General features: G+C 41.5%; 1 protein-coding gene across 3 annotated transcripts in view; it reads left to right on the top strand.

Annotated features, from left to right (window-relative positions):
* The window catches only part of LOC132868506 (dynein axonemal assembly factor 5-like), a 231,838-nt gene that overhangs the window by 25,129 nt on the left and 180,827 nt on the right, over window positions 1-25,882 (top strand). For all 3 annotated transcript variants that reach the window (XM_060901430.1, XM_060901429.1, XM_060901431.1), the window contains exon 2: window positions 19,840-20,024. In XM_060901430.1, coding sequence (XP_060757413.1) covers window positions 19,840-20,024 — 185 coding nt within the window. The remainder of the gene's footprint in view (window positions 1-19,839; window positions 20,025-25,882) is intronic.

Here is a 25,882-nt window from a genome sequence, read left to right as displayed (position 1 = left end):
TGAGGAACTTGGCTGCTGTTGCTGCCAGGGTGGGTAGTCGAGCCTGATTGTCTCTCCAGTAGTGAAAAGGATTGCTCTTGCGCCCAAGTGGAGGCTCACTGAGGTAGCTCTCCAACTGAAACAGTGCCTCTGGGGTGATCTGCTGCTCCTCAGACGGACCTGCTGTGCAGCTCTCCTCCAGTATCTCGTCAAAGAAGTTGCCCAGGCTGCTGGTTGAGCTTCCAGCCTCCATTCCTGTTGTTTGTCTTGCTGTCTCAGCCTCAGCCACACCTTCTCCAGAGGGCATGGTTTTCAGTTCTTGGTCCATTTTCATCACCTCTACCTTTAGTGCTTCCTTTGCCTGATCCAGGTTGGTAGCATTGGTGAAGAACCTTAACATTTGGATAAAATGTAATAAAGATGTATCTATTATTTTATATTGTTTCAGCCAGTCTCCACATATTACTGTTCAATGACAACAAATAACACACAAAATAGATCACGAATGATCAGCAAATGATCAACAGTGACCTTAATTTCCTCACCCATCAGATAACTGAAGAAAATTAAGAATAATAACAATAATAATAAATAATGATAAATATAATAATAATAATAATAATACATTATATCTATTATATCTTATATCTAAAAAACAAAAGGCTACTGAAATACTGACAAAGAAATAAATGCCAGCTGTAGAGTAAAATATTTTTAATATTGTACTAAAGCTTATAGCATGCTCAAATAATTATAAAACACTTACTTGTCTTTATAGCGTGGATCTAGCATTGTTGCCACGGCATAGAGGGGTTCCTTTTCCACAAGGTAAAAACGTGTGTGAACCGCATCAAGTAATGTGGCCTTCATGGTTTGAATACCTCGGTGTTCTTCGCTCTCATTCTCCAGAAAGCGTGTCAGCACGCGGACAGATGGGATAACATTGGCTGCTGTGGCGGAAGCTGCACTGACCTCGGCTGTCAGCTCTTGGAAGGGTTTAAGGACTGTCGCCGTTTTCTCTAGCAGCGACCATTGGTTTCCATTTAACGTGGCTGGCAGATTGCTGTTACTATCCGATGCATAGGACTGCAGTGCCCGCTTACAATGCACCAGGCTGTCGATCATCATTTTCGTACTGCTCCATCTGGTCTTTACGTCCTGTTGTAAACGCTTCGGTTCAATATTCAACTCGTCCTCAACATCTTCGAGTTCAGCGCAGGCCTTGGGGGAGTGTTTGAAGTGGGTCACTATTTTTCTCCCATTGGCAATGGCATCGCTTACAGCTCGCTGTGCCAATAGACCTTGTTGGACAACGAGCTGTAAGGTGTGCGCAAAACATCCCAGGCTGGGCACCCCAAGCTGATCCATTGCCTTTTTCATATTGGCCGCGTTATCTCTTAGAATTACGTGGACCCTATTTTTGTCAATCTTCCAAGCTCGTAGCATATGTTCCATGGCATCTGTGATGGCATTTGCTGTGTGTGAGCCTCTAAACTCACGTGCATATAAAACAGCGCTCTTTGGGGTGAAGTCCGGCCCAATCCAGTGTGCAGTTAAACTTAGTAGAGATAAAGGGCGGTGATCACAGCTCCATATGTCCGTTGTGAAACTAAGAGCATTTGTACTCTCTACTTGTTTGGCAATGTTATCTCGAACATCTTTGTGAATCTGGGGGATAGTCTTCTCAAGGATGTAATGACGGCTGGGCATGTTGTACCGTGGTTCCAGGTGTTGGATGGTGCGTCTAAATCCCACTTTACTCACGAGCGATAATGGCTCGTCATCCAGAATGATTTCCTCGGCAATGACCCTTGTTATCCCCTGGGCTTTGGCACTGTTCAGTGCCAGTTTGTCACGCTGAGCAAAAGTTTCTGCTAGTGTTAGTTGTGTAGGACCTTTCTTTTTGTCTGCAGTTTTTTTAAGATACTCTTCGTGTTCTTTATGGTGGTATTTTGCTAAATGCTTTATTAAGTTGGTTGTATTAAAACTTCTTACAGCTTTACCACCACGCCTGACTTTATTGTGGCATATGTTGCACTCCACCTCTTCGTCTTTGTCGTCCTTTAGGGTAAAATGATCCCACACAGCTGACATCTTTACCGTTAAACTACTGCTAAATTTACATCGCCGTGATAATGTAGAAGATGCCACTGAGGTAAATTGTAAGACGCTAATGCTGGTGCTGAAGGTGTGCTGGAAAATGCGGACCGGATTTTGGGGAAACCAGAGCAAAAAACTGGAATGGATTATCTAAATCGGTGCGCTGGAAAACCCGGAGCGGACTTTTTTAAAAAAAAAAATGGATCGGGAGTCTGGATCGGAATTTTTCCGCGCCTGCCGATCCGATCCCGATGCGCATTTTTTGCTGATATCGGCGGCCGATCCGATCCTAATATCGGATCGGGACAACCCTACTCCGGAGTAAATGCTAGTTTGCGGGGAAGCACCGATATAAAATGGGACGTCTGAACGCTACAGGGCTAGACTCGCTACGCGTGAGGAGAGTTGATTACATACGGGCATTGCATAATTTGCATCCTGGTATTTTGCGCTTCCAAAATGGCGAATATCAACAACAACAGAACTGCGTGTCTTCCAGTGTTGCCAGATTGGGCGGTTTTAAGTGCATTTTGGCGGATTTGAACATATTTTGGGCTGGAAAATGTCAGCAGTATTTGGCAACACTGGTGTCTTCATCCACGTTGTTTTCCCGGCGCTTGGTGATGCCATGACAACCGGGAAAAGGAAGTACATTTTCACGCATGCACATATTTCATTTCCGCATTATTACTATCGTATAGCACGGTCGCAAAAACTGCTGTGTGATCGCAAGTGGGGCTGCACCGGTGCTAACACGCTTCTCTCTAGTAAGCAGGTTTGTGACGCGTGAACGCTGCACAAAATTTACACCGGTGTAAGATATATCACAACAAAATACATTGGTGCAGCATCGATGCAAATATGTGCCGTGTGAACACCCCTATATGAATGTACATGCAGAGTTTTCATATGTCTGCAGCAAAATGCACAATGATGGCAGGTCACTATCATTGTGTGTGTGTGTGTATACATGCAGAGTTCACACACACACACAGGAAAGCTAAGATGACTTAAGATTACAGCGTGAGATAGAGATAAGGAGGAGACACGCATCACCTTTGAACATTTGATGAATATATGACGTGACTATTTTGTTGGGTGGCGGAATGTCCTGGGTTACAGAACCACACATTATTATTATTATTATTATTTTTCTGTCACACTTGGCTTTTTTTGGAGGCATTTCCCATGCACGAAAAGTCATGAAATTTGATACACGCATCAGTCGTTGTAACCGCTACTCAGCCACAGACGTTTGGCCCAGGGACTTCATAGAGCCCCCTAATATCATGGAGTCCTTGGATCGGCATATAGTTTCAGCTACGCATACCAAATGCAGTATGTATGTAGTGCGTCCCAAGACGAACAACTTTCGTTCATACATTGCATTAGCCACGCCCAACAGGAAGTGAGGTAATTGGGTTTAGATGTGTTTGGACACATGGTAATTTTTAACATATGCCTCCTAGACGGTTCATCAGATTCATGTGAGATTTGTTCTACATGATGCCAAGATGTTGCTGACATTTTTGATATCTTGTAATATGTTGAAATGGCCTTGTGATTTTAATATCTCGCCACATAAACAGGAAATGTGTCAGAAAGCCACAGTGCATTGACTATGGTCGGACACTTCTTTCTTCAATGGATACAGGGATCGAAACGGGCGGTCACCCACTCACCAATGTGGAAAGGGTACGGACGACTAGTGACAACATGTACTCGACCGAGTGGGCGACTGGCTTGCTACGCTATATATATCAAACTACTCACTGCCTCGATGGTTTCTATCAACCTTTCTTGCCCATTTTAAGTAGAACTTGGTCTATTTTACCGTTTTTTACGATAATTTCAATAGATTTTGTGAGACATTTGTCAAGTTGGCATAGACGCGGGCGCCGCCATATTGTTTACATGCGTAGTATACACCGCTATGTGCAGCATGGCTGCGCGAAGTTTCGTTTCTTCCCGTTCATTTTCGTTGCTGCCTGTGAAGACAAATGTAACTTGAACCGCTATTGGTCAGATAGATTAGACCCCCGCGAAGTTTAAAAGTCCTTGGCTTGACATTTCTGACAGCTATCAAAACAAACGGATATTGCTCAACAAGTATGATGAGCCAGAGCAGCCTGCAGGTGATGAGAGGGAGTATGTGGCAGGAGATGTAGAGCCCCAGGAGAGACAGAATAAGGAGATGGAAGATGAAGATGACGAGCATGATGTGGTGTATGACCTGATAGATGATGATGATGATGATCTGGATGAGGGTTTTGAAGATTGTGATGATAATGAGATGACTGAGGAAGAAGTTTATAGACAGTTGAAATTGATCACTCATGTATAATATTATTATTATATGAATAAATATATAAAATCGGCTTGAAATTTGTAATTATAAATACGGACCAGTGCTACTCCATTCGGACCAGTACCTCTGAGAGGCACTGGTCCAAATGGACCAGTGCTCCCAAATTCCCATTTCGATCCCTGTAGCTGTTATGATTATTATGATAACCTGACACCCAATAGGCCTGCCTGTTATAGCGCCACCACCTGGCCAAGCAGGAAATGTGCCAGAAATTGGCAATGCCTTAACTGATTGATCTGACACTTTACAAAATATTGTGTATTATGCTTGTGGTGATATTCACATGTGTATTTCAGATGCCTAGCACAGCGCCATCATCTGGCCAAGCAGGAAATGAGGAAAAATGTTCAATTTATTAATGGATTGATCTGAAACTTTACAAAATATTGGATATCATGAGTCTGATGGTATAACATGTACAATTCTGTGCACACTCATACACACACTCACAGTCATATGCATCTTTATGCATACACACACTCTCACAAGTACGCACTCATGCACACGCAACATCTATGAGCACACACTCTCTTTCACACACACCTTCTCTCTCTCTCTCCCTCTGACAAACACACACACACACACACACACACACACACACACACACACACACACACACACACAAAATAATAGTGACCTGCCATCATTATGCATTTTGTTGCAGACAAATGAAAACTCTGCATGTGTACACACACATACACACACACACACACACACACACACACACTGCAGACACAGGAAAGCTAAGATGACTTAAGATTACAGCGTGAGATAGAGATAAGGAGGAGACACATGTATAGTTTTGTATATATATAAATGTACATTTTCACACCACAGAAACACACACACACACTTACAGTCTTTGTCTGTCTATCTCTCATCCGTCAAGCAGTCATGGCATTTGCAACATGCACATCACCTTTGAACATTTTATGAATATATGACATGTGACTGTTTTGTTGGGTGGCGGAATGTCCTGGGTTGCGGAACCACACGTGCGAGGGCCCGTCAAGGCCGCTAGTGGCTTTAATTCGTTTTTGTTCTTAGTCTCAGAGCCGCGCGCACCAAACAGACACAGAAGACAGAATCAATGTTTAACATAATTAGCAATGCACTTTTTATGGAGCCGTTTTAATGTTATTCTTTATTTTTTTTAGCCAGTTGAATATTTAGCATACAAATGTATTTTCAGCTCTTAAAAATGACCGAGATCCGGACCTCGGTGGCCTCATAGCTGGCTACAGCCATGTTTCTGGCACTCTTATGATTTTGCCATGTTTTGATTTTGTCAATTTCAACAAATCTAAGCAGTATTTTCAAAGTCATATGACTTTTTTGTGTTCAGCTACAATAATATCTATGCAATGTGTATGTCATTATTGTACTTTAAAAAAAAACAGCTGAATGAAGATGTAATTGTTTTAGAATTTTGTTGGAATGTGTGAAAAAAACATTACCCATTGTGACGAACCATTTTGGTCACTTGAGGCGATTCTGTTCAGTCTTTGGAATGTATCAAGCATAAAAACTTAAATCTGCTCCATTGATTTGGACAATTAACTGGCCATCAAAAAAATCGTCCTATTGTTTTGGGGTGACACGGGGGTGTAATGGTTAGCACTGTCGCCTCACAGCAAGAAGGTCCTGGGTTCGAGCCCAGCGGCTGGCGAGGGCCTTTCTGTGTGGAGTTTGCATGTTCTCCCCGTGTCTACGTGGGTTTTCTCCAGGTGCCCCGGTTTCCCCCACAGTCCAAAGACATGCAGGTTAGGCTAATTGGTGGCTCTAAATTGAGTGTGAATGGTTGTTTGTCTCTGTGTCAGCCCTGTGATGACCTGGCGACTTGTCCAGGGTGTACCCTGCCATAATCAGCTGGAATAGGCTCTAGCTTGCCTGCGACCCTGTAGAACAGGATAAAGGCCAATTTATGCTGACAACGCAGTCCTCGCAGATGGCGTCTGCGTAGCCCCCCACTCTTCGCAGACGCTCTGCGCGCACCTCCCAAAAATTGTGACCACCGCAGAAGCCTCGCAGACAGCGTCGCAGACAAGAGGGCTCTGATTGGTCCACTCTACATCCGCTGTACACGCACTTCCGCTTCCCTACTTTCCCGGTTTGGTTTGTTTTCACTACCGCCATTTTTAAAAACATGAGCGAAGATGGAGCAGCACGAAGAGCGGTTGATCGAGGAAGTGAGGAAGTACGTACATCTATACGACTCCAGTTCTAGTCATTATAAGTAACCGGAGGATAAACACTCCACTAACCACACCCACCAACTACTCCTAGCGATTTCGCGACTTTGCACCCCCTTGCGTTGTGGCGGTGAATAACATCGCGCACGCCTATTACTCCCCGCTCAACGATAAATTACAACTGTCTGCGAAAAGCTATCTGCGAAAGCCTTGTCGCAAGAGCATGCAGAGGCTCTAAGCGGCTACAGATAATGGATGGATGTTTTGGGATCAAGGGTTTTTCAATGTGTGAAAAAACATTACCTTACCCATTGTGATGAACCGTTTTGATCAATTGACCTCATGGGATTAAGAGTTGGCAGTGGGAGGGGTCTTCACTCGTCTCATAGATTACCCCTCCTGCTGCCAACTCTTAATCCCATGAGGTCAATTGATCAAAACGGTTCATCACAATGGGTAAGGTAATGTTTTTTTCACACATTCCAACGCAGTTCTAAAACTGCTTTTTACAGCAGCTTCATTTTTCTGGTATTTGACTTTTTATTTTGGTATTTGACACTGTTCAGTGTATCTTGAAATTAACTCTTGTACTATTTTAGTCAGTTCAGAGCCGCAACCAACTTTGTGACTCAGTTACACAATTACTCTGTAATTTTGCTCCAACTCCAAATTTTACTCTCTAAACTCAAAGTATAGCTAAATTAACTACTTTTGAGGAAAATGCTTTTAACTGTGGAAAAATTATTCAGTAATTTTTCCTGTGTATGCACAATAGCGCACACATATCAGCCAATCTGGGGGTGGGTTTCCCAAAAGCCTCTTATCACTAAGAGTTAAGAGTTTAAATAACTAGGAGAGAGTGCTCATTGTGATGCTCACTCTACCATTTAAAGTGCTAGTCTAATGAAAATTGCATAATAAAATCCTGGGTTTTCTGTGTGTGATATGGTAAAATAGGTTGTAAAGTTCACTGATAAAGTAAAAATTGGTTCGAAATTTTTTTTTTTGCGTCTCAATTCTGTTCCAAAAATCACTAAAAGCTTGTCCACCATTGTTAGATTGCAGTGATTCACAGGTTGGCGGTGCTGCATGTGTGACATCATATGCAACACTGCCTTATTTGTGTCAACATGGGCTCTATACTATTCTCTGCAGCAGCGTGTGTTCTTGATACTGATTCTTTTGAAAAAGACATGAAAGCTCTTCAAATTTGTCCTCAATCTTTGGTTGGTTGTCTGAGGATGATTTAGAACCTATACGGAGAAAGAGGCAGATGAATATGTAAACCCATGAAGAAGAATTAATTAATTAATTAATTTTAACTGATTTTGGTATTCAACTTTCACAGTTATGATAAAGCAGTGTCTCTTTGTAATTGTCAATCTTTGTAACCTCACTTGGGAAGCATGAGGCTAAATAATGGCAGTAATTAGGCACTTTCACTTTTATGCCATACGCAGTTTGCGCAGTGAGCGCGCAGAAGCCAGGAATTTGTTAGAATTCACCTCCAAAACTAAGTTGCTCATATAGAGCCTATAAATACAGAAAAAATGATCATTCCATGTCAAATCTCCGAATGCTCCCAATCGACCATCTCACATTTGGCTGAAAAAATTCCAGGAGGTTCACACACTTCCCAATAGGAAAAGTCCCAAATTTTAGCTCCCAACTCCTTATAGTTTTGTCATAAAATATTTTTGCAACTAACCTCTGACCTAGCCTGGGAAATCCCATGCTGCTTTGCACAATCGTTCCGATCTGAAAAGACAGCATGGAAACTATGGTCTAAAGGCTCGCCTGAGTTAGGGAGCCAATCAGAGAGTGGGGAGGGGTGGAAAGACGGTGACGCGTACTACTCAACAAACGGAAGCTTGTAGTTTATTTGGGACTGTTTACGGATCACATTTAACATGGCGGCGAGCGATACGAACCAAACTTTCGATCAAGCTTTAGACACTGTTCTGAATAGTTTAGAGCGAAAGTTTGTTTTAAAAAAAGAACAGCGTTTGGCGTTACAGTCTTTCTTCGTCTTCTTCGTCGCTCTAACTACGTCACCAGGTACAACTGCCATGATTGGTCATGGGCTACGTATACGCCAAATGATAGACATTCGCAACGTCCAATAAGCGGCCGTTGACAATCGTAAACCACACCTCCCCTACGAGAAATTCAATAGGCGGATTCCAGACCATATCTCACTTGTGATATGGTCTGGTGTTAACCAGACTACCTCTGACCCATTTTGAGCAGAGTTTTTTGGGGAGCCACTTTGAGATTGCTGTATCTAGAAAAGTATTTAAGCTAGGTCCTTCAAATTTTCAAGGGTCAAAATCTGTCACCAGTACTTGTAGAATATGGACTTTTACATATGTGCTTTTGGTTTATCATAGAATTCTGGGGGCTTGAATTTGCTTGGAAATTCTACACTACGCTCTGTGGCAGCATATTTGAGGGACTGTGGAAAGTGCAATTTCAAAGACAGAGGCTTGATATTGCACATACACCTTCCCATATATACTGTGTACTTTGTATTCTAAGGTGGTGTTTACATTAGACCGTATCCGTCTCGTTTTCGTCGCGGATGCACTGTCTGTGCACATTAAAACGCCGGGAAACGACTCCACAGGCGGAACAACTTGAATCCGCCAGGGCCCACGTATTCAACCCAGTTCGTATCTGATCTGGTGCTGTGTAAACATTGAGATACGAGGAAACACAGTGCTGAGCTCTAGCTGACGTTGTCATTGGACAACGTCACTGTGACATCCACCTTCCTGATTCGCTGGAGTAAAGAGTATAAAAGTATGAATTAAAAAAGTATTTAAAAAAAAGTATATTAAAGAGTATAAAAGTATAAATATAATGCTTTGCTTTGTCATTCTTAATGTTGTTCATGGTAAGATGCAAATACTGCCCATTGTGTAGTTATGATTGTCTTTAGGCTTGCCATCCTTCCACTTGCAAGTGGTGAGTGACTTGCGCATGCCCGATATGCACTGGGATCACACACACAGCGGCTCAGTCCCGAATCACTGCTCGTGCACTTCACTCGCACGCTCTGTGAGCTGCGCAGGGCCGGAGTGCGCACCCTCCAGGGGGCACTCGCTGTTCAGGGCAGAGTGATTTGGAGCGCAGCCGCTGAGGAGGAAGCACTGAGCCGCACTGACACATTTCAACTTATGTGCCGTCTAATTAGTCATGTGATTAGCGTATCCATGTATTGGCGTTGCTGTGTGCATGCGAATCGTGTATTGGCGTTGCTGTGTGCACTCGAATCATTTTAAAAACGTTAATCTGATGATCCGCTGATACGGTCTAATGTAAACACCACCTAAAACTGCCCCTCTGTGATGAGCGGTTTGGAAGATATTAAAGTTGAAAAATGGAAAAAATTAATTTGGTGACGTTTTTGGCATGTTATAGCAAAATAAATGACAGCATCCACCAACATAAAATTGACTGTTTTAGAAAGATTAGATGTCTGTTTTTAACATATCCAAAATTTGTGGTGGTGTTCTGCCTTATTTTTGCAAAATGATTTTTTGAAAATGTGGTGTTCGCATACACGCACAGCATTCATGGCCTATGAAAGCATTTTCAAATGCTAACAAAATGCCCTGCATTTATGACACACAGCTTAAACTCAACAAAATGCTTCATTTGGTTCATGGTAAACTACACCTGAAGGATAACCTATATGCAACCTTTAGATACTGAAATATTGGAGCGCCAATATGGGTGAAAACTGAAACTTGTTTTCATTAACACATTTCTGTTGTACCATAATTTAGAAGAAAAAGCAACCTGTATGCTTCAGTTAGTATTTATCCATGATAAAAAGTCTTTGACAGTCCAGTAGAATTGATTATTATGATTTATTATTTATGACACTTCTTTAAGCACAAAAATTATTTTTGAGTGAGTACATTACAAAAAACAAGACATATTAACCAGCATCCTCTCCTCCCCTGTGATTGCTGTTTTGTTTTTTTTTCTTCCTGATTTGTACCAGCGATTCAGATTAGCTCACTTCAGGTGTGCGCGCGCATTTGTGCTTTTCATCACTACGGGTGGTCGCTGGTGTCCTCTACATTTTTCTTGGGTTGACTTCAGGACGTATATAGACCCCTTACGCTGACGTCACATTTACCTTAGCAACCGTTGCTACCCGATGCCTGGAGGACAAGCAAACTTTGTTCACATGGTGAAGCCAAGCAAAGATGTCCGGCGTCTGTTGCTGTTGTCCGAAGAAAACTACAGCTAAAAAAGCTCTACTACCGGATTACTTGGATAATCTTAGTCAGAAAGAAGCGAAGCATAGAGATACATGGAAATTAGAGTTTATTAGCGGTTATGATCCGTACAAAATGCCTCAAAATGACTGGAGTGACGGTGCCATACCTGTCAACTTTGAGGTTTGAAAAAAAGGGATATTTCCCAGATTTTTAACTCAAAATAAGGGAAAATTTCGGAAAGTCATACCCTTCACCAAAAGTGGGTGTGTAGTTGAATGGGGGCAATTTTCTATCTAGTATTTGTGATTTCCTGTACTCTGGTGCATGTTGGTGATAGCCAAGACCCAAACTCAATATGCTTATGGTTTATAGAGTGCATTTGTGAATAAACTATACATTTATTTTTATTTGCTTTCAGTGGTACCAGTTATTTCCCAAATTAAGGGCTAAAATACGTGTCTTATGTTAAAATAAGAAAGGTCATTATATAACCAGTCAATAAATTCAATTCCATTGCAATTTATTATGGTTTTACCATAGTCATGGCCTCGGAACACTAGATAGATAGATAGATAGATAGATAGATAGATAGATAGATAGATAGAGTAATAAAGAGATAAAGAGTAATATAAGGTATTAAACCAAGAGTGATTTAAAATGGGTAAGTTTCAGATAGAAAATACAATAGACAATGAGTGGATAAAACAGTTAATACACCAATTAGTTTACACTAGGCTATTTGTGAGGTCTTAGCCAGGACATACTTAATGTAAACATGTGTAGCTTACCTTTGATTATTTGGGAGGCTTTCGTTTTCCCCATGGAAAATTTCTTTGCGATGGAAGAGTCTGGGAACATTCCAGCCACGCACTTGTTGAAATCATCAACGAAAGAGAGGCTAATGTTTTTCTTAGCTATTAGCATCGCCATCTTCACCTCAGACCTAATCAGTGTTGCCAGATGCTGCTGACGTTTTCCAGCCCAAATTATGTTCAAAACCCGCCAAAATGCACTTGAAACCGCCCAACTTGGGCGGGAAACCTCCCAATCTGGCAACAGTGGACCTAATCACTTGTTCAGCCTCGCCTCCGGACGTAGTTATGTAATTACTGATGCCTGAGAGGGCGGGGACGTGAATTCATGGCCCGACTTCCTGCTGTAAACTCCTGTCAGAGGCGCGTCATGAATTCTGGACCTACCGACTTTTTTATATTGTGAAAATACGGGACTTTTATATAATGTGAAAATACGGGATATTTTCGGGAAAATAAAAAAACGGGAAGACAGCGGGAAATAAGACAAAATAAGGGATTTCCCGGGAAAAACAGGAGGGTTGACAGGTATGGACGGTGCAGATTTATGGCCTAGCATTAGCTACATGTTGGAATATACCTCCCCCCCGAAGAGTTCTGACATGGAAGAACAGTTTTAAAAAAACAAAAAAACAAAAAAAAACTACAAAAGCAAGAAAACCTTCTTTGTGTCAAGACTTTTTCCAGACATCAGCTTTTGGGAACAGAATGTTGCGAAAGCCAAAGCATTTACTCTCAAAGGACTCCGACCTGAACTGTGGGCTAGATCTTATTCCTGCCCCTCCATGTCTCAGCAACCCCAAGGACAAATAGTTACACAGCTATCTGCACTCTATCATTTATAGATTGATGCTTATTACTGTTAAAACAATATCTGAAGTGTTATTTGTGAAATAACAAAATATCTTGCTCTAGACTTTCAGACAATGTTGTAAGATTTTATTTTAATTTTATCTAATAGTGTATGGTACAATAATTACAAACGCTAACAGAATCAGCACGTTCCAGTTGTAGCTATAGTCATATAGTAACTGTAATTAGGCCTATCACGATGATAAATTTTGTCGGACGATATATTGTCTCAGAAATTATTGCGATAAACAATATTATTGTTGACATCTTTTTAAGACAATTTTATGCCACTAGTAAAATAATAATGATCATGCAAATGCACCCTTTCAAAGAACAGTAAACTTTTTAATTAAGTCAATTTATTCAATTCAACAGTGGAACGTAAAAAATATATAAATAACCTAAAGAAATAAAACAACAAACAAAACCACTCACAACAAAAACAATAAATAAAATACAACCTATGGCTTTTAAAAACTGCACTCAAGTAAATATTAACTTGGCACAGGGTAATAAAAAGACATTCTTTTCTTCACAGGCAACATTCTGCCAATCCAGTTTCTCAAAGGTTAGTACCCAGATAAACAAAAAGTGCAAAGTAACAATTAGTACCCAGTTAAACAAAAAGTGCAAAGTAACAATGTATTGCCAGCTTTCATTTGGATAAAAGTAGCAACAATTAGAATGAGATAACATGTAGGCAAGTGTGTAGGTTTGGTATTAACATTTGGCGGGGACAAAAACCCAATGCCAACCCCCAGTGGTGCCAACTTCAGGTCAACATTAGAGGGTCACAATATTTTGCTCCGTTGTGTTCCACCAAAAGAGTATCCATCATCTCTCCAAAGTCCAGACTTTTAAAATTTGAAGTTCAGAACTGTAGTAAATCATGAATAATAATAATAATATGCAATTCATTTGATTAATTGCAAATCTTACATGTGATGATTAACTCATTCTACCAATTTGCAGATTTGTTTTACAAGCAAATAACGCATTGACTGTCGGGAGGATGTATGTTCTTTTCCCCTCATAAATGGAAGTAACACACATACGGAGCCTTAGAGGTTGTCCACACGGCAACGGATTCAGGTGAATCTGATAAAATTGTTTATCGTTTCGGCCTGGCGTCCACACGGCACCGGCGTTTTGGGTGCCCCAAGACGAGAACGGGTTCCAGAGTGGAAAAATCTGGCAACGGCACCGTTGCGAAGTCATCTGGATGAGTAGAACGGATTTGTTTACGATGACGTCACAACCACATGACTAAAACAAGCAGCACTCTCGCTGTTTTGTATGAACCACTGCATTGCATTCACTTTTGTATACAGCTTTTCTTTTAAATAAACAAGTAACTGAACCATTTCTTGAATTTCTTTTTTTTATTGGATAAGACTGCTTTTCAAAGTGTTCACACACAATATAAAAAGTTATATAAATTATATAAAAATGCTTTTCAAAATGTTCACACACAATAAGAAAATTAAGTTATATAAAACTATGCACACTAATAAAACTAATTTGTACACACAGAAGGCACGATTTCCTCGCGTAGTCGCAGCCATCTTCTTCTTGTTGTTGTGTGCTTGTTCCTGTGAGTGCTTCACGCTGGGTAGAAGAAGGGGTTTATGTGCATGCGTCCTACTTCTTCTATTGTTCTGGTGTCTCCGATGGGACCGTCTTACAGCGCACGTAGAGGTGTGGCATGTGTATTGCATCATTTTCAGCAAGCGTTGCGTTGCCATATGTACCTGATATTTTACTGATCCGTTGCCCATGTGGACGCGATTTTTTTTTTTTTTAATAAAATCTCGTTGTCGTTGTCATGTGGATGTAGTCTTAAACACTGCGTTCCATTAGGCTGGCAGGGGGAGTAGGCTGTCTTCTGTGTAATCTTTAACTAGTTTTAGAGTGCTAGTTTAAGCTGATATGTGATTGATCTAACGGTAAAACAGGAAGAGGTCTCTAGAACTTTTTTTGACACGTTGAAAGGTTACAATTTTACTTGGCAACAGAATGTATTTGAATTCTGATTGGTGGTTGTTATATTATTGCCCTTTTGTTGTTTTCTTGAGCCCAGAGCAGAGAGTGGAGGGAGGGACAGGGTTCTACAGAGAAGTTTTTAGCCTACTGCTTTCAAATGAACCCCCTGAAAACCAATCAGTTCAGCGTATGTATGTACTCGGTATGTGACGTTTTCAAAAGAGAGGCGGGAGTAACCAAAAATTTCTGATCAAGAAGGCGGAGGCTGTTATGCTTATTACGTGAAAATGTTTTATTTGATTGTTCGTGGCCCAGACACCTTTTAATGTCCACATCACCATCGGATTGTTGTTTACATGCAGTGTTTCCCACAGACCAGGTAGCAATTTGTGGTGCTCCACTGTGCCGATGAGGGAATCATGCGCGGTGGTGTCGTGGCGGTTGGTGGAGTCAGTCATTGGGGTGTATGCAAAGTGTTTACAGCGGGCGGTGTTCAAACACACAGTATTTTTCTTCAGAGTCACCTGCTGGGACTATTTTAAAGCTACAAGAAGCATTTGAGATTATTCAGTTCAATCTAAATTATTTTAAGTTCTTTAAGAGAAGACAGCTAAAACAATTTTTACCAGAACCCTGCCTGGTTTCATTCCTCGACCCAACTTTACATTACAGGGCAGGTCATTAGTTTGCTGGGCTTGATGTTGGTGGAAAACCTGTCTTTTAAATTTATGAAAATTACTCACCAAAATTGAAGTTAAAGTTTACTAAACTTTAACTTCAATTTTGGTGAGTAATTTTGCACCGATTGCAAGTTTTTGGGCCGATTCCGAGTTTCCATGGAGTGTGACCTACCGATACTGATTTTGGCCGATTCCAATTTCATTTTTTCAAACCACTTCACAGCACACACAAAGACTATTTTCTTTTTATCTTTTCTTTAATAGAACATTCTGCCAGATTTTCAGTAATACATTTTCAACACCTCAAAGGTTGAAAACAAACAAAAAGACATTGTTCTTTGTAAAATCTTTCTTCATGTTTAGTATTAACATATTAATTCCTGAAATAGGAAATTCACAAAAACATTTTTTCTTTTCCCATCCAATATCTAGCACAAAAACAACTTCCCCCTCATATATTATTTGCCTACTGCTATGGAACACACTTTCATAAGCCTATTTAGATCTGAAAACTTATGCCTTATAGAACAACCCATTTCTTCATTCAGTATCAAAATACAAAAATAATTTCCAGTCATACTTGTACCATAGCCATTCTATCATCTTTGTCAAATGTGTATTTGTGGAGTAATTTCCAATGGAATCAAGTGCAACCAAGGTTGTAAAACAAACAAAAAGACATTTTTTTTCTCTCTCTCTTTGTACAAATCTAACTAGATGTTTGGTAATAGGCTAACGTATTAATTCCTGTAATGGGAAATTCACACAACCAAAAACATTTTCTTTTTTTCACATCCAATATCTGGCACAAAAAAAAATTCACTATATTTGGATATATAATATATCCAAATATACTGAATTTTTTTGTTGTTAACGGCGCTCGCGCCAGAGCTCGTTAGGCGCATAGGACTGACACTGTTCTGCGCAAGCGCAACACAATCGCACTAGAAAGCATGTTCAAGCTGCCAGTGTAGCTGCAGTCGTTTTAGTTGCGAATTACGAGTATTTCCACTTTCATCTCTATGTGATACACAAGTTTTGATCGGCAGAAAATCGGCATATTTTAATTTTGACCGGCCGGTCGCTGGTCATGGCCGATAAGGTATTAGGCAGAGACCCGTCCACCCGTAAATTTGACGGGCAATTGCCGATTTCAACGGGCAAGTATACACACAGACGGATACTGAAACGGACGATAATGCCGAAAATTTTCGCACATGAATACTCCCACATGTCATCTGATAAATCCAGTTATGTTCCGCCCACACACGGACTGGCCATCGGGAGTAGCGGGAGTTTTCCCAGTGGGCTGGTGGTTCAGCGTGGGCCGGCGGAGAAAAAAAAAAAAAAAAAACAGTTGCGCGCTGGCCTTTAATATGATAAGCAATGTTAACAGTTTCTTTAAGAAACTGTTAACATTGCTTATTACAGTTGCGCGCTGGCCTTTAATATGATAAGCAATGTTAACAGTTTGTTAAAGAAACTGTTAACATTGCTTATCATATTAAAGGCCAGCGCGCAACTGTTTTTTTTTTTTTTTTTTTTTCTCCGCTGGCCCACACTGAACCACCGGCCCACTGGGAAAACTCCCGCTACTCCCGATGGCCAGTCCGTGTGTGGTTCCGCCATCATTTACAAATCGTAAGAAACACAGTTTAATACGAAAAATACTGAAAACTTGAAATGAAAAATCAGAATATTTCATCGTTTCCGCCATTTTGGCCCGCACTGAATCTTGTAACATGCGGACTGAATAAATCGCGAATTCTGATTGGTCGAAAATTGCCAAACACCCTGCGTTGTAGTTTCCTCTTTCTTGGCGGGAGAACCGCATTTTTTTTTGCTGACTCACTCTTCTGGATCAAGATGAATCCCAACAAACGCCCCAAATTGAATGTGACAAAAACTGATTCGTTTTTCCACAAAAAGACAGAAAAGGTATGTGTGATACATTGATTAACAAGGGGGTTTCATTGGGGTATGGTAAAATAGAATACTGTTGGGTTTTTTTTTTTTTTATTAAATACTGTAACTAGATCAAAAGATTATATACAATTCATTGTTGTTTATTTTCTTTTCACTTTTGTTACCAAATCAAACACCATACATACATCTGATACATTCAGGAGTGAAACTGAAAAAAATACAAAGTAAAAATATGCAATATTTCTGATCAAAAATTACACGCCATTTCACCCTGAAAATGTCCTAGAATGCAGGAAATGAAGTCTAAATTTCAAAAATTTTCTGGGGGGGCATGCCCCCAGACCCCCCTAGAGGGACTTCGCGCCTGCGGCGCTCATCTTCGCACCTGCGGCGCTTATCAGGATTATATAAAATATTATTTTTGACTGGTAAATTTCTTTTTCTGCCTAATACCCTAATGGCCGATCACGTGAAAATCGGCCGATTCTGATCGGCAGCTGGTCAATCGGTGCATCTTTGGTTTTTACCTTAGTTTTTTGCCTTTTTGGTGGCAATCTTTCAATCATTCTTTAGTTGACATTCAAGGAATAAATTGCAAAAAACAAGCTGGAGGTTTTTATTTTAAATATTGAACTCAGCACTTACCTCAACCAATACTAAAATGAAATAAATAGTATAATGTAACAAAATAATAATAAAATATCATAATTGGATGTAAGAAACCATTTAAGGTAACACCAAGGCAACTAACAGTAATGAAAAAGCATTACCCTAATTGGTGCAAAGCCTGCATGCCCTATCAGAACATTTAATTCTGCGTGGCTTCCTGAAAAAAAAAACTCAAGTGCCCTATCGTAAGGGAAGTCATTGCTGAAGCGGGATAAACGGGATAATGCAATAAGGCCGTTCCTCGCGTCAAGCTGCTGCTGTATGCATCAAAATTGGTTTATAGCCTGACTCAGGGATGTTCGTTTCCTGTAAGCCAAGAAGGCTATGATAAAGCTCATCACGAGCATGACGTAGGCTACCTTTTAAAATAAGGGGTCGGAAGGCTGCGTTATTTTTTATTAGCCTAACAGGCCTACTTCCAGTCCGGGTATATGCGCAACTGCAGGCCTGTGTACACGCCTCTCCGTCTCTCTCGGTCTCTGTGTGCGCGCGCGTGCATGAACGAGAAGAAAGAGCACTATGAATGAACGGAACGATACGCAATGGAAAATTTTTTTTTCTTCAAAATCGCGAGTCTGATTGTGTGGCGATAGGAATCCATTGTGTGGCGCTATGCCACACAATGGTCTATGTATGGGAAACCCTGACATGTGTCATGTTACACGAACTTGGTCAGGGCTCTTTGCAGGTCTTAACTGAAGCACTTCAAATTATGGGTTAGCGGGCTGCTAAAGTTTGCAGGCACTTCACAAGCAAGACTAGGTGCAATATTAGCCAACATTAGCACAATTTGATATGATTTAATAATGTCTTTGTGACTTTAAGGAACACCAGTTGTTGTCTGTATCAAGTTGGATTGTTATTTACATGCCACACAAACTTAGAAAACAGTCATATTCATATGTTGTCGTTTTTACACACTGAATACGAACTGTTGTTAACTAATTAATTTTACGAGCTAATCTAACGTTACATTCCTCAAAGACAGTTTGCTAGCTAGCAGCCGGTCACTGCACTGCAGCCGCACTTGCTAATTGACATGGTAGCCGAAGTTGCTGGCTGTTTTCGCAACCACGCCCCCAGAGTGAATATTCATGAGCGAATTTAGCATGGTTTCGCCCAGTGGAAACCTACAGTAACCATTTGTGTACCGCGCACAGAGCGTGATTTTTTTTTTTCCCCTTTCTATCAGAAATATTGGTAGGTACATATCAGCCGTCATTTGATATTGGTAGGGGCATGTCCATACCTAATTCTACGCCTATGGTCTGTACAATGGAGCAGCGTGTTGTTGTCTTTCCCCATTCATTGGATACCCTGGCTGGATAACTGTTGCATGCTGGGAGGCCCCGCCTTTGACAGAGCCGCGTGAGACGACAGAAAACAGCGCGGTGTTCTCTTCAGTCAATGGGTCAAGCTAATGCTTCCCTTTGTAGTTGTACAGCGCGTAAATGCCAAAATTGCGGTAAAAAAAATTACCAAGTTCATTTACTGTATGATAAGTTGGTATATTGAATATCGCGACAGGCCTAGTTCACTGCTTCAGATGGGTTAAATGTAGAGGGTGAATTTCACTGTGCTTGACTGTGCATGTGACAAATAAATGCTTCTGCTTCTTCTTCATTCTGATGTTTGATGTATGAACATTAACTAAAACTCTTAAACTTTATCTACATGGTTTGTGCATTCTGTTTCTCCCACATGATTGCATGATAACTGCATGCATGAGCAGATGTATAGATGCTCCTGATAAAATGACCAGTGAGTACAGGATTCAAAGAGAGAGCAGGTTCTAATTTCTTGATTGATTTTTTTGTAAATTGACCCTTTTATTTAATTCAAAGCATTTGTCCTGGGGATGTTAGTCTTGGCTCAGAAAGAAAATCTGTTGCATCACCCAATCCCCAGTGCTTTGTTGACATGGCTCTTTTCTGTCTTTGATTTTCTGTTAAAGCTGCCTTAAACTTTAGCTGTTTCTAACATTTTCTGTTTTTACTTAACGCTTTGTTTGTTTGTTTCTTCTTTTCTTTGAAAATTGACTAGACCACTTCTCTATGCAAGCAGAGGGCCTGGTTAAGCCCTTGATGCAGACTATCTCACACCAGCATTCACGGGTGCGAATGGCTATCATAGAGGCTACTGGGGCTGTTGTTCTGTATGGCACAGTGAAGACCATGGATGATGTGCTCTCTCACGTGGCACAGAGACTATTTGATAACTCACCCCAGGCAAGATGATTTTTCTAGATTACATTCTCATATTCAATAACTTTGTGTTTTCCCTAATTTAACACGCATGATCTCGCTTGTCTGATCATCATGGCACTTATAAACTGCAGACCTGACAACCTTTTACACGTTTTGTGTAGGTGCTCCAAATTTTAATAACTTTTATTAAATTTTTGCTCCACATTTTCATATTTCTTGCCCCATACACCTGTACAATTGATTTGAAATGAAGCAATCACGATGTGCTTGAAGTGTAGACATTCAGCTTTAATTCAAGGGGTTTAAGAAAAATATTGCATTAATTATTTAAGAATTACAGCCATTTTTTACATAGTCCCTTCAGTTTCACAGGCTCAAAAGTAATTGGACAATAGACTGATGAGCGGTTTCTTGACTGTGTGTGGCCTGGTTGACAAATTAAGGAGGAAAGGGTCTGGATTCCAAGTGTTAAATTTGCATTTAGCAGCTGTTCATGGGAACTTTCAATATATAGTCCAAAGAGGTGTTGATGCAAGTGAAGGAGGCCATCATTAGGCTGGACCAAAAGCCCACACCAGTCAGAGAGGGAGCACAAACTTTAAGAGTTGCCAAATCAACAATTTGGTACATTTCTTAAAAAGGACTGCACTGGCAAGTGAATGATCATAGAATTCTTTCTTTGGTGAATAAAACCTTCACAACATCTAGCCAAGTCAAGAACACTCTCATTGTCAGTGTCTACAATCAAAAGCTGCCTTCATGAATGTAAATACAGAGGGTTTATCTCAATATACAAACCACTGGTAACACTTAGGAAAAAGTCCAGATTAGACTTTGCTAGAAAACCTGCCCAATTCTGGAACAAGATTATATGGACAAATGAAACCAAGATTAACTTGTATAAGAATGATTGATAGAAAGAGAAGTGTATGGAGAAGGAATGGTAAGGCTCATGATCCAAAGCATACCACGTCATCTGTCAAACATGGTGGACATGAGCATGCGTGGCTGCCAATGGAACTGGGTCACTGTGTTTATAGAGCTCTTTCACTGATGTCACAGGATTTTGTTTATCAAGCAGCATCTGCTATATTGCCGGGCAAACAAAGAAACAGCCACAACAGTTAATAATGAAAATCAAGATGACTGCAGTCAGTATAATCTCTCTGAAATGATTAAACAATTATTTTGTACCAGCAGATCATGTTATATCCAAAAGCTGAAACATGCAAGCATCACAGATCCATGTTGTCATGATCCAGCCCGGAACTTGATGTAATGGAATCTTGACCTGTGCCTTTGTGCTCCACTCCGCTTTTTCCACATTCTCCCCGCGTTGTGTTAGCAAACCTGCTATGCATTTACTATTAGCCACCCTATATAAACACACCGAGGAGAATTGCACAATGCAGATAAATACTCGCCGTAAGTTTTGTTACGTTCACGTTCTGTTTCCCGATTTGGATTAGGTTTTTTTTTTTTTGACTAAGATTTTCGCCTGCTGATTTTTGGGATTTGTGACTGGGACTTTGACTCAGGACTCTGTTATTTTTTTCCGGCTTCATTTTCTCCTGGGATTATCATCATCTGTGACTCTGCCCTTGTTCCGTCTTCCTGGGATTTTGCTGAGAGATTTTCAGACGGTGTTGCTGTGCCTGCTTCTTGCCTGTTCTCCTTATGAGCCTACTCATTAGGTATGCCTCAGTTGATTTCTAGTAGCTGCTCACTGGGTCTAATTTGTTCCTGTGGCCTCCGGGTCGTGACAGAATTTATCTGCCACACCCAGCACACTACAATATTCTCAGATCTGCATTGTTTAAGCAGGGCTCTGTTCTCAGATCCCATCAGCAAGAGATCATAGCTGTTTATCCTTCATCACGGATACCCTACAAAGCCTCTCCTCACAGAGGGAGAGCCTTCAGGCCTCAATCGTGGGCCGTCCAGCACTGGCCGCTCCCTGCCAAGCCTCGACTCCCTGCTCCACAGCCGTGCGATGGTGGACCCAAAACTTGCCGTTTGTTCCTCTCACAGTGCTCCTTAGCCATGGAACTTTAGGCATCTGCTTTCCCATCTGAGAGCTCCCATATAGCTTATGTCATCACACTCTTAACAGGAAAGGCATGGGAATGGGGAACAGCTGTTTGGGATGCCAGGATGCCCTGCTGTTCAAATTTCAAGGAGTTCACTGTGGAGATGCAGGAAGTTTTTGACCGTTCCCCCAAGGGCAGGGAGGTGGCAAGACAGCTGATGGAGCTGAAGCAAGGTGCTTGTTCTGTTCATGATTACGCCATCAAATTCCACAGCTGTTGACTGGAACACGAGCACCTTGTATGATGACTTTTTTCAAGGGCTAAATCATGCCATCTTGGATGAGATTGTCAGGAAGGTCATGAGGTGCAGCCTCATGACCTTGGTAGACCTGGCCGGTTGGGTGGACGCTCACCTTCAACTGCGCAATCAGAGAAGGTATCTGAGGTGGAGCCCAAGGGTTGAACCCAGGACTGTCACCTCTCTGTTGGGGGGTGTCATCCACAATCAGTGGGAGCCCATGCAATTAGGAAAGACCTGGGTAACCTCAGAGGAAAGAACATGCCATCGAGAAACTAGTTCCTGTTTTTACTGTGGACAGTCTGGACATTTCCTGTTGCCCAGTGGAAGGGGTTCGCCCACCAGTAGATGTGGGGATATGGGTAGGCATCTCTACATACATTTCCCTTGCTGCTAGGTCAATGTTGGCTGTTGAGATTTCATTTCAAAACAAGATCCAGTTTGTTCAAGCCCTCACTGATTCCGGTGCAGACCAGAGCTTTATTAGGACTTCCTGGGTGGAAGAATTGGGCATCCCCTTGCATCAGCTAGATTGCCCCCTTGTGACCAGAGCTCTGAATGGGGCTGAACTCCGTACCATTTCCCATGTCTCTGATCCAGTTACTTTGAAGGTTTCAGGTAATCACGTTGAATCAATTTCGTTCTATGCCATGAACAACTCCCTTGAATTTATTGTCCTCAGCCTTCACTGGTTATGCCTCCATAACCCCCATGTTAACTGGAGCGATGGAACTATTCCCTCTTGGAGTACTCGCTGCCTGGCCTCCTGCCTATCATCTGCTCAGACTCTTCTGGCCCCTCTTGTCACCAGTCCTGATGAAACAATAGAGCTTTCCAATGTGCTCCCCAAATATCTGGACCTTTGTTGGATGTTCAGTAAGGCTCTTGCAAATCTCTTCTTCCACATCAGCCCTATGATTGCACCATAGAGCTGTTACCTGGAACCACACCTCCCAGGGGTTGTATCTATTCTCTTTCCCCCATGGAGCAGAAGACTATGGACAAATACATGTCAGAGTCTCTAGGGGCTGGCATTATTCATCCATCATCCTCTCCAGCTGGAGTAGGGTCCTTTTTTGTGGAGAAGAAAGACAAATTCCTCAGGGACTTAATGCTATCACTGTCAAGAACTGCTATCCCCTACCACTTATGTCCCCTGCCTTTGAGTTACTTCAGGGGGCTCAGTTTTTTACCAAGTTGGACCTCTGCAATGCCTACCCACCTGGTGTGAATAAGAGAAGGAGATGAGTGGAAGACGCTGTTCAACACTCCTATGGGCTGCTATGAATACCTGGTTCTTCTGTTTGGGCTCACTAATGCCCCTGCTGTCTTTCAATCCCTGATCAATGATGTCTTATAAGATTTCATTAACCAGTTTGCCTTTGTTTATCTCAACAATATCCTCATCTTCTCCCCCACGTTGGAGGTCCATCAGTTCCATGTCAGACAGGTCCTGCAACAACTCCTTGAGAACGAACTCTTCACCAAAGCAGAGAAGTGTGAGTTTCACAAGCGTACCTTTTTTTTTTTCCCCTCTTGGGCTTTGTAATTTCCTCTGCGGTGGTCCAAATGGACCCGGACAAGGTCAAGGTGGTCTCTGAGTGGCCTGTTCCCTCTTCCCGTAAGGAACTGCAGCACTTTTTGGGTTTTGCGAACTTTTATCGGAAGTTTATCAGGAACTATAGCACCATCACTGCTCCTCTGACCAAACTCATATCTTCCAAGCACCCCTTCTCGTGGACCAACCATACTGAGAGTGCCTTCTCTCTTAAGAGCAGATTCACCACAGTGCCAATTCTCATCATCCGAGACCCTGCCATTCAGTTTATCCTCAAAGTGGACACCTCAGACAATGGTTCTGGGGCTGTCCTTTCCCAGAGGTCAGCCAGGGATAACAAGGTGCACCCCTACACATTTTTCTCTTGTTGCATGACTCCAACAGAATGCAACTATGGCATTTGTGATTGAGAACTACTAGCTATCGAGCTGTCCCTGGAAGAGCAGAGGCATTGGTTGGCGGGGACTGAGATTCCATTCAGCATATAGACTGATCATAAGAACTTCAAGTATCTCAGGTAGGGATCGACCGATATGTTTTTTTCAGGGCCGATACCGATACTGATTATTATGGAATTGGGATGCCGATAACCGATATGTGCAACCGATAAATGTAAACATTATAATTCACATGAAATTAAACATAGCACACACTGACACAGACCTTCATATCCATGAAATGTATGTTTAATTGTAAAATTGAACATGAAATTTTGTGCAGGGAGATGCCAGCAGCATTTGTACAATAAAGTCAAACATTAGTTAGAATAAAATGAGAAATAAAATAATAATAAAATAAATATTCACCAATAAAAAAATAAAATCACTCCCTACTATATTACAGCTCACCATTTTCAGTGGAAAATAAATGAAAATACACTCTGGATTCTTTTACACTAAGAACTAAGTAAGACTTACCAACTTCAAGTAGTTTTTAAATAACAAACCAAGTGTAGGGAGCTGCCTGCAGCATTTTTTAAAAAGTAAAATCAAACATACAGTAAAGTAGGCTATCACTCCCTATTAGGAGCGGCTGCCCCTTTAAGAGTATATCGCTTTCCGAATCAGAAGCGCTAGCGAGGAGAATCACTTGCGCAAGAATTATAAATAGTAGTCACACCTGGCTTGTTTAAATGTTCAAACAGCGCTTTATAAAGTTACCTTGACCACCTCTCTGAATGGCTGTCATTCTACTGTTCGAGTAGAACTACTGACACATTCACAACGTTTCCAGACGGGGATTTAAAAATGACTGCAGCCTACGTTATGCTGTTTCAGTGAGACTAGTTGGTTGTAGGCTAATTCAAATGCTTCCTTCCGTAAGCTAAGTTTGCCTGGCTACACAGATGCAAATGGACAGTTTTAACGAGTAGTAGTTGAAGAATGTAAACATATAATGATGTTGTGCTTTTGCAACTTGTGTGTTTGTGACTTATTGCGGGAAAAGCAGCGTGTCCTTACCTTGATACGGGCGCCTTGAAACAGTTCAGAGTGTTTAGCTGCGCGTGTCGATTGGCTATATCTCTTGTGCCAAACAAATCAGATGTTGTGGTGGGCGGGACCGTGTTCTTGAACTCAGAGAGGCAAGTGCAGGAAAGGACGTGCAGTGACAGTCGCGTTAGGAACGAAATGGCTGCAAAAAGTCATGTTATCGGCATATCGGTAGAAATTATGGCCGATACCGATAACCCTAAAAATGCAGAATATTGGCCCGATATATCGGCCAGGCCGATTATCGGTCGACCCCTAATCTCAGGTCTACTCAATGCCTCAATGCACGTCAAGCCAGGTGGTCATTGTTTTTCTCCTGTTTCAGCTTTGTTCTCTCCTTTAGACCAGGCCTTAAGAATGTCAAGCCAGATACTCTTTCCAGGCAGTTTTCTCTGGACTCTCAGCAAGGCACCGCCGAGCCCATCCTCCTTGCCTATTGTCTCATGGCCACTGCCTGGCTTGACACAAAAACTGCTGTGCAGAATGCCCTGTCCAGTGATCCA

Source organism: Neoarius graeffei, chromosome 20, assembly GCF_027579695.1.
Source record: "Neoarius graeffei isolate fNeoGra1 chromosome 20, fNeoGra1.pri, whole genome shotgun sequence".
NCBI classification, from domain to species: Eukaryota; Metazoa; Chordata; class Actinopteri; order Siluriformes; family Ariidae; genus Neoarius; species Neoarius graeffei.
This window is presented reverse-complemented; position numbering and strand designations above follow the sequence as displayed.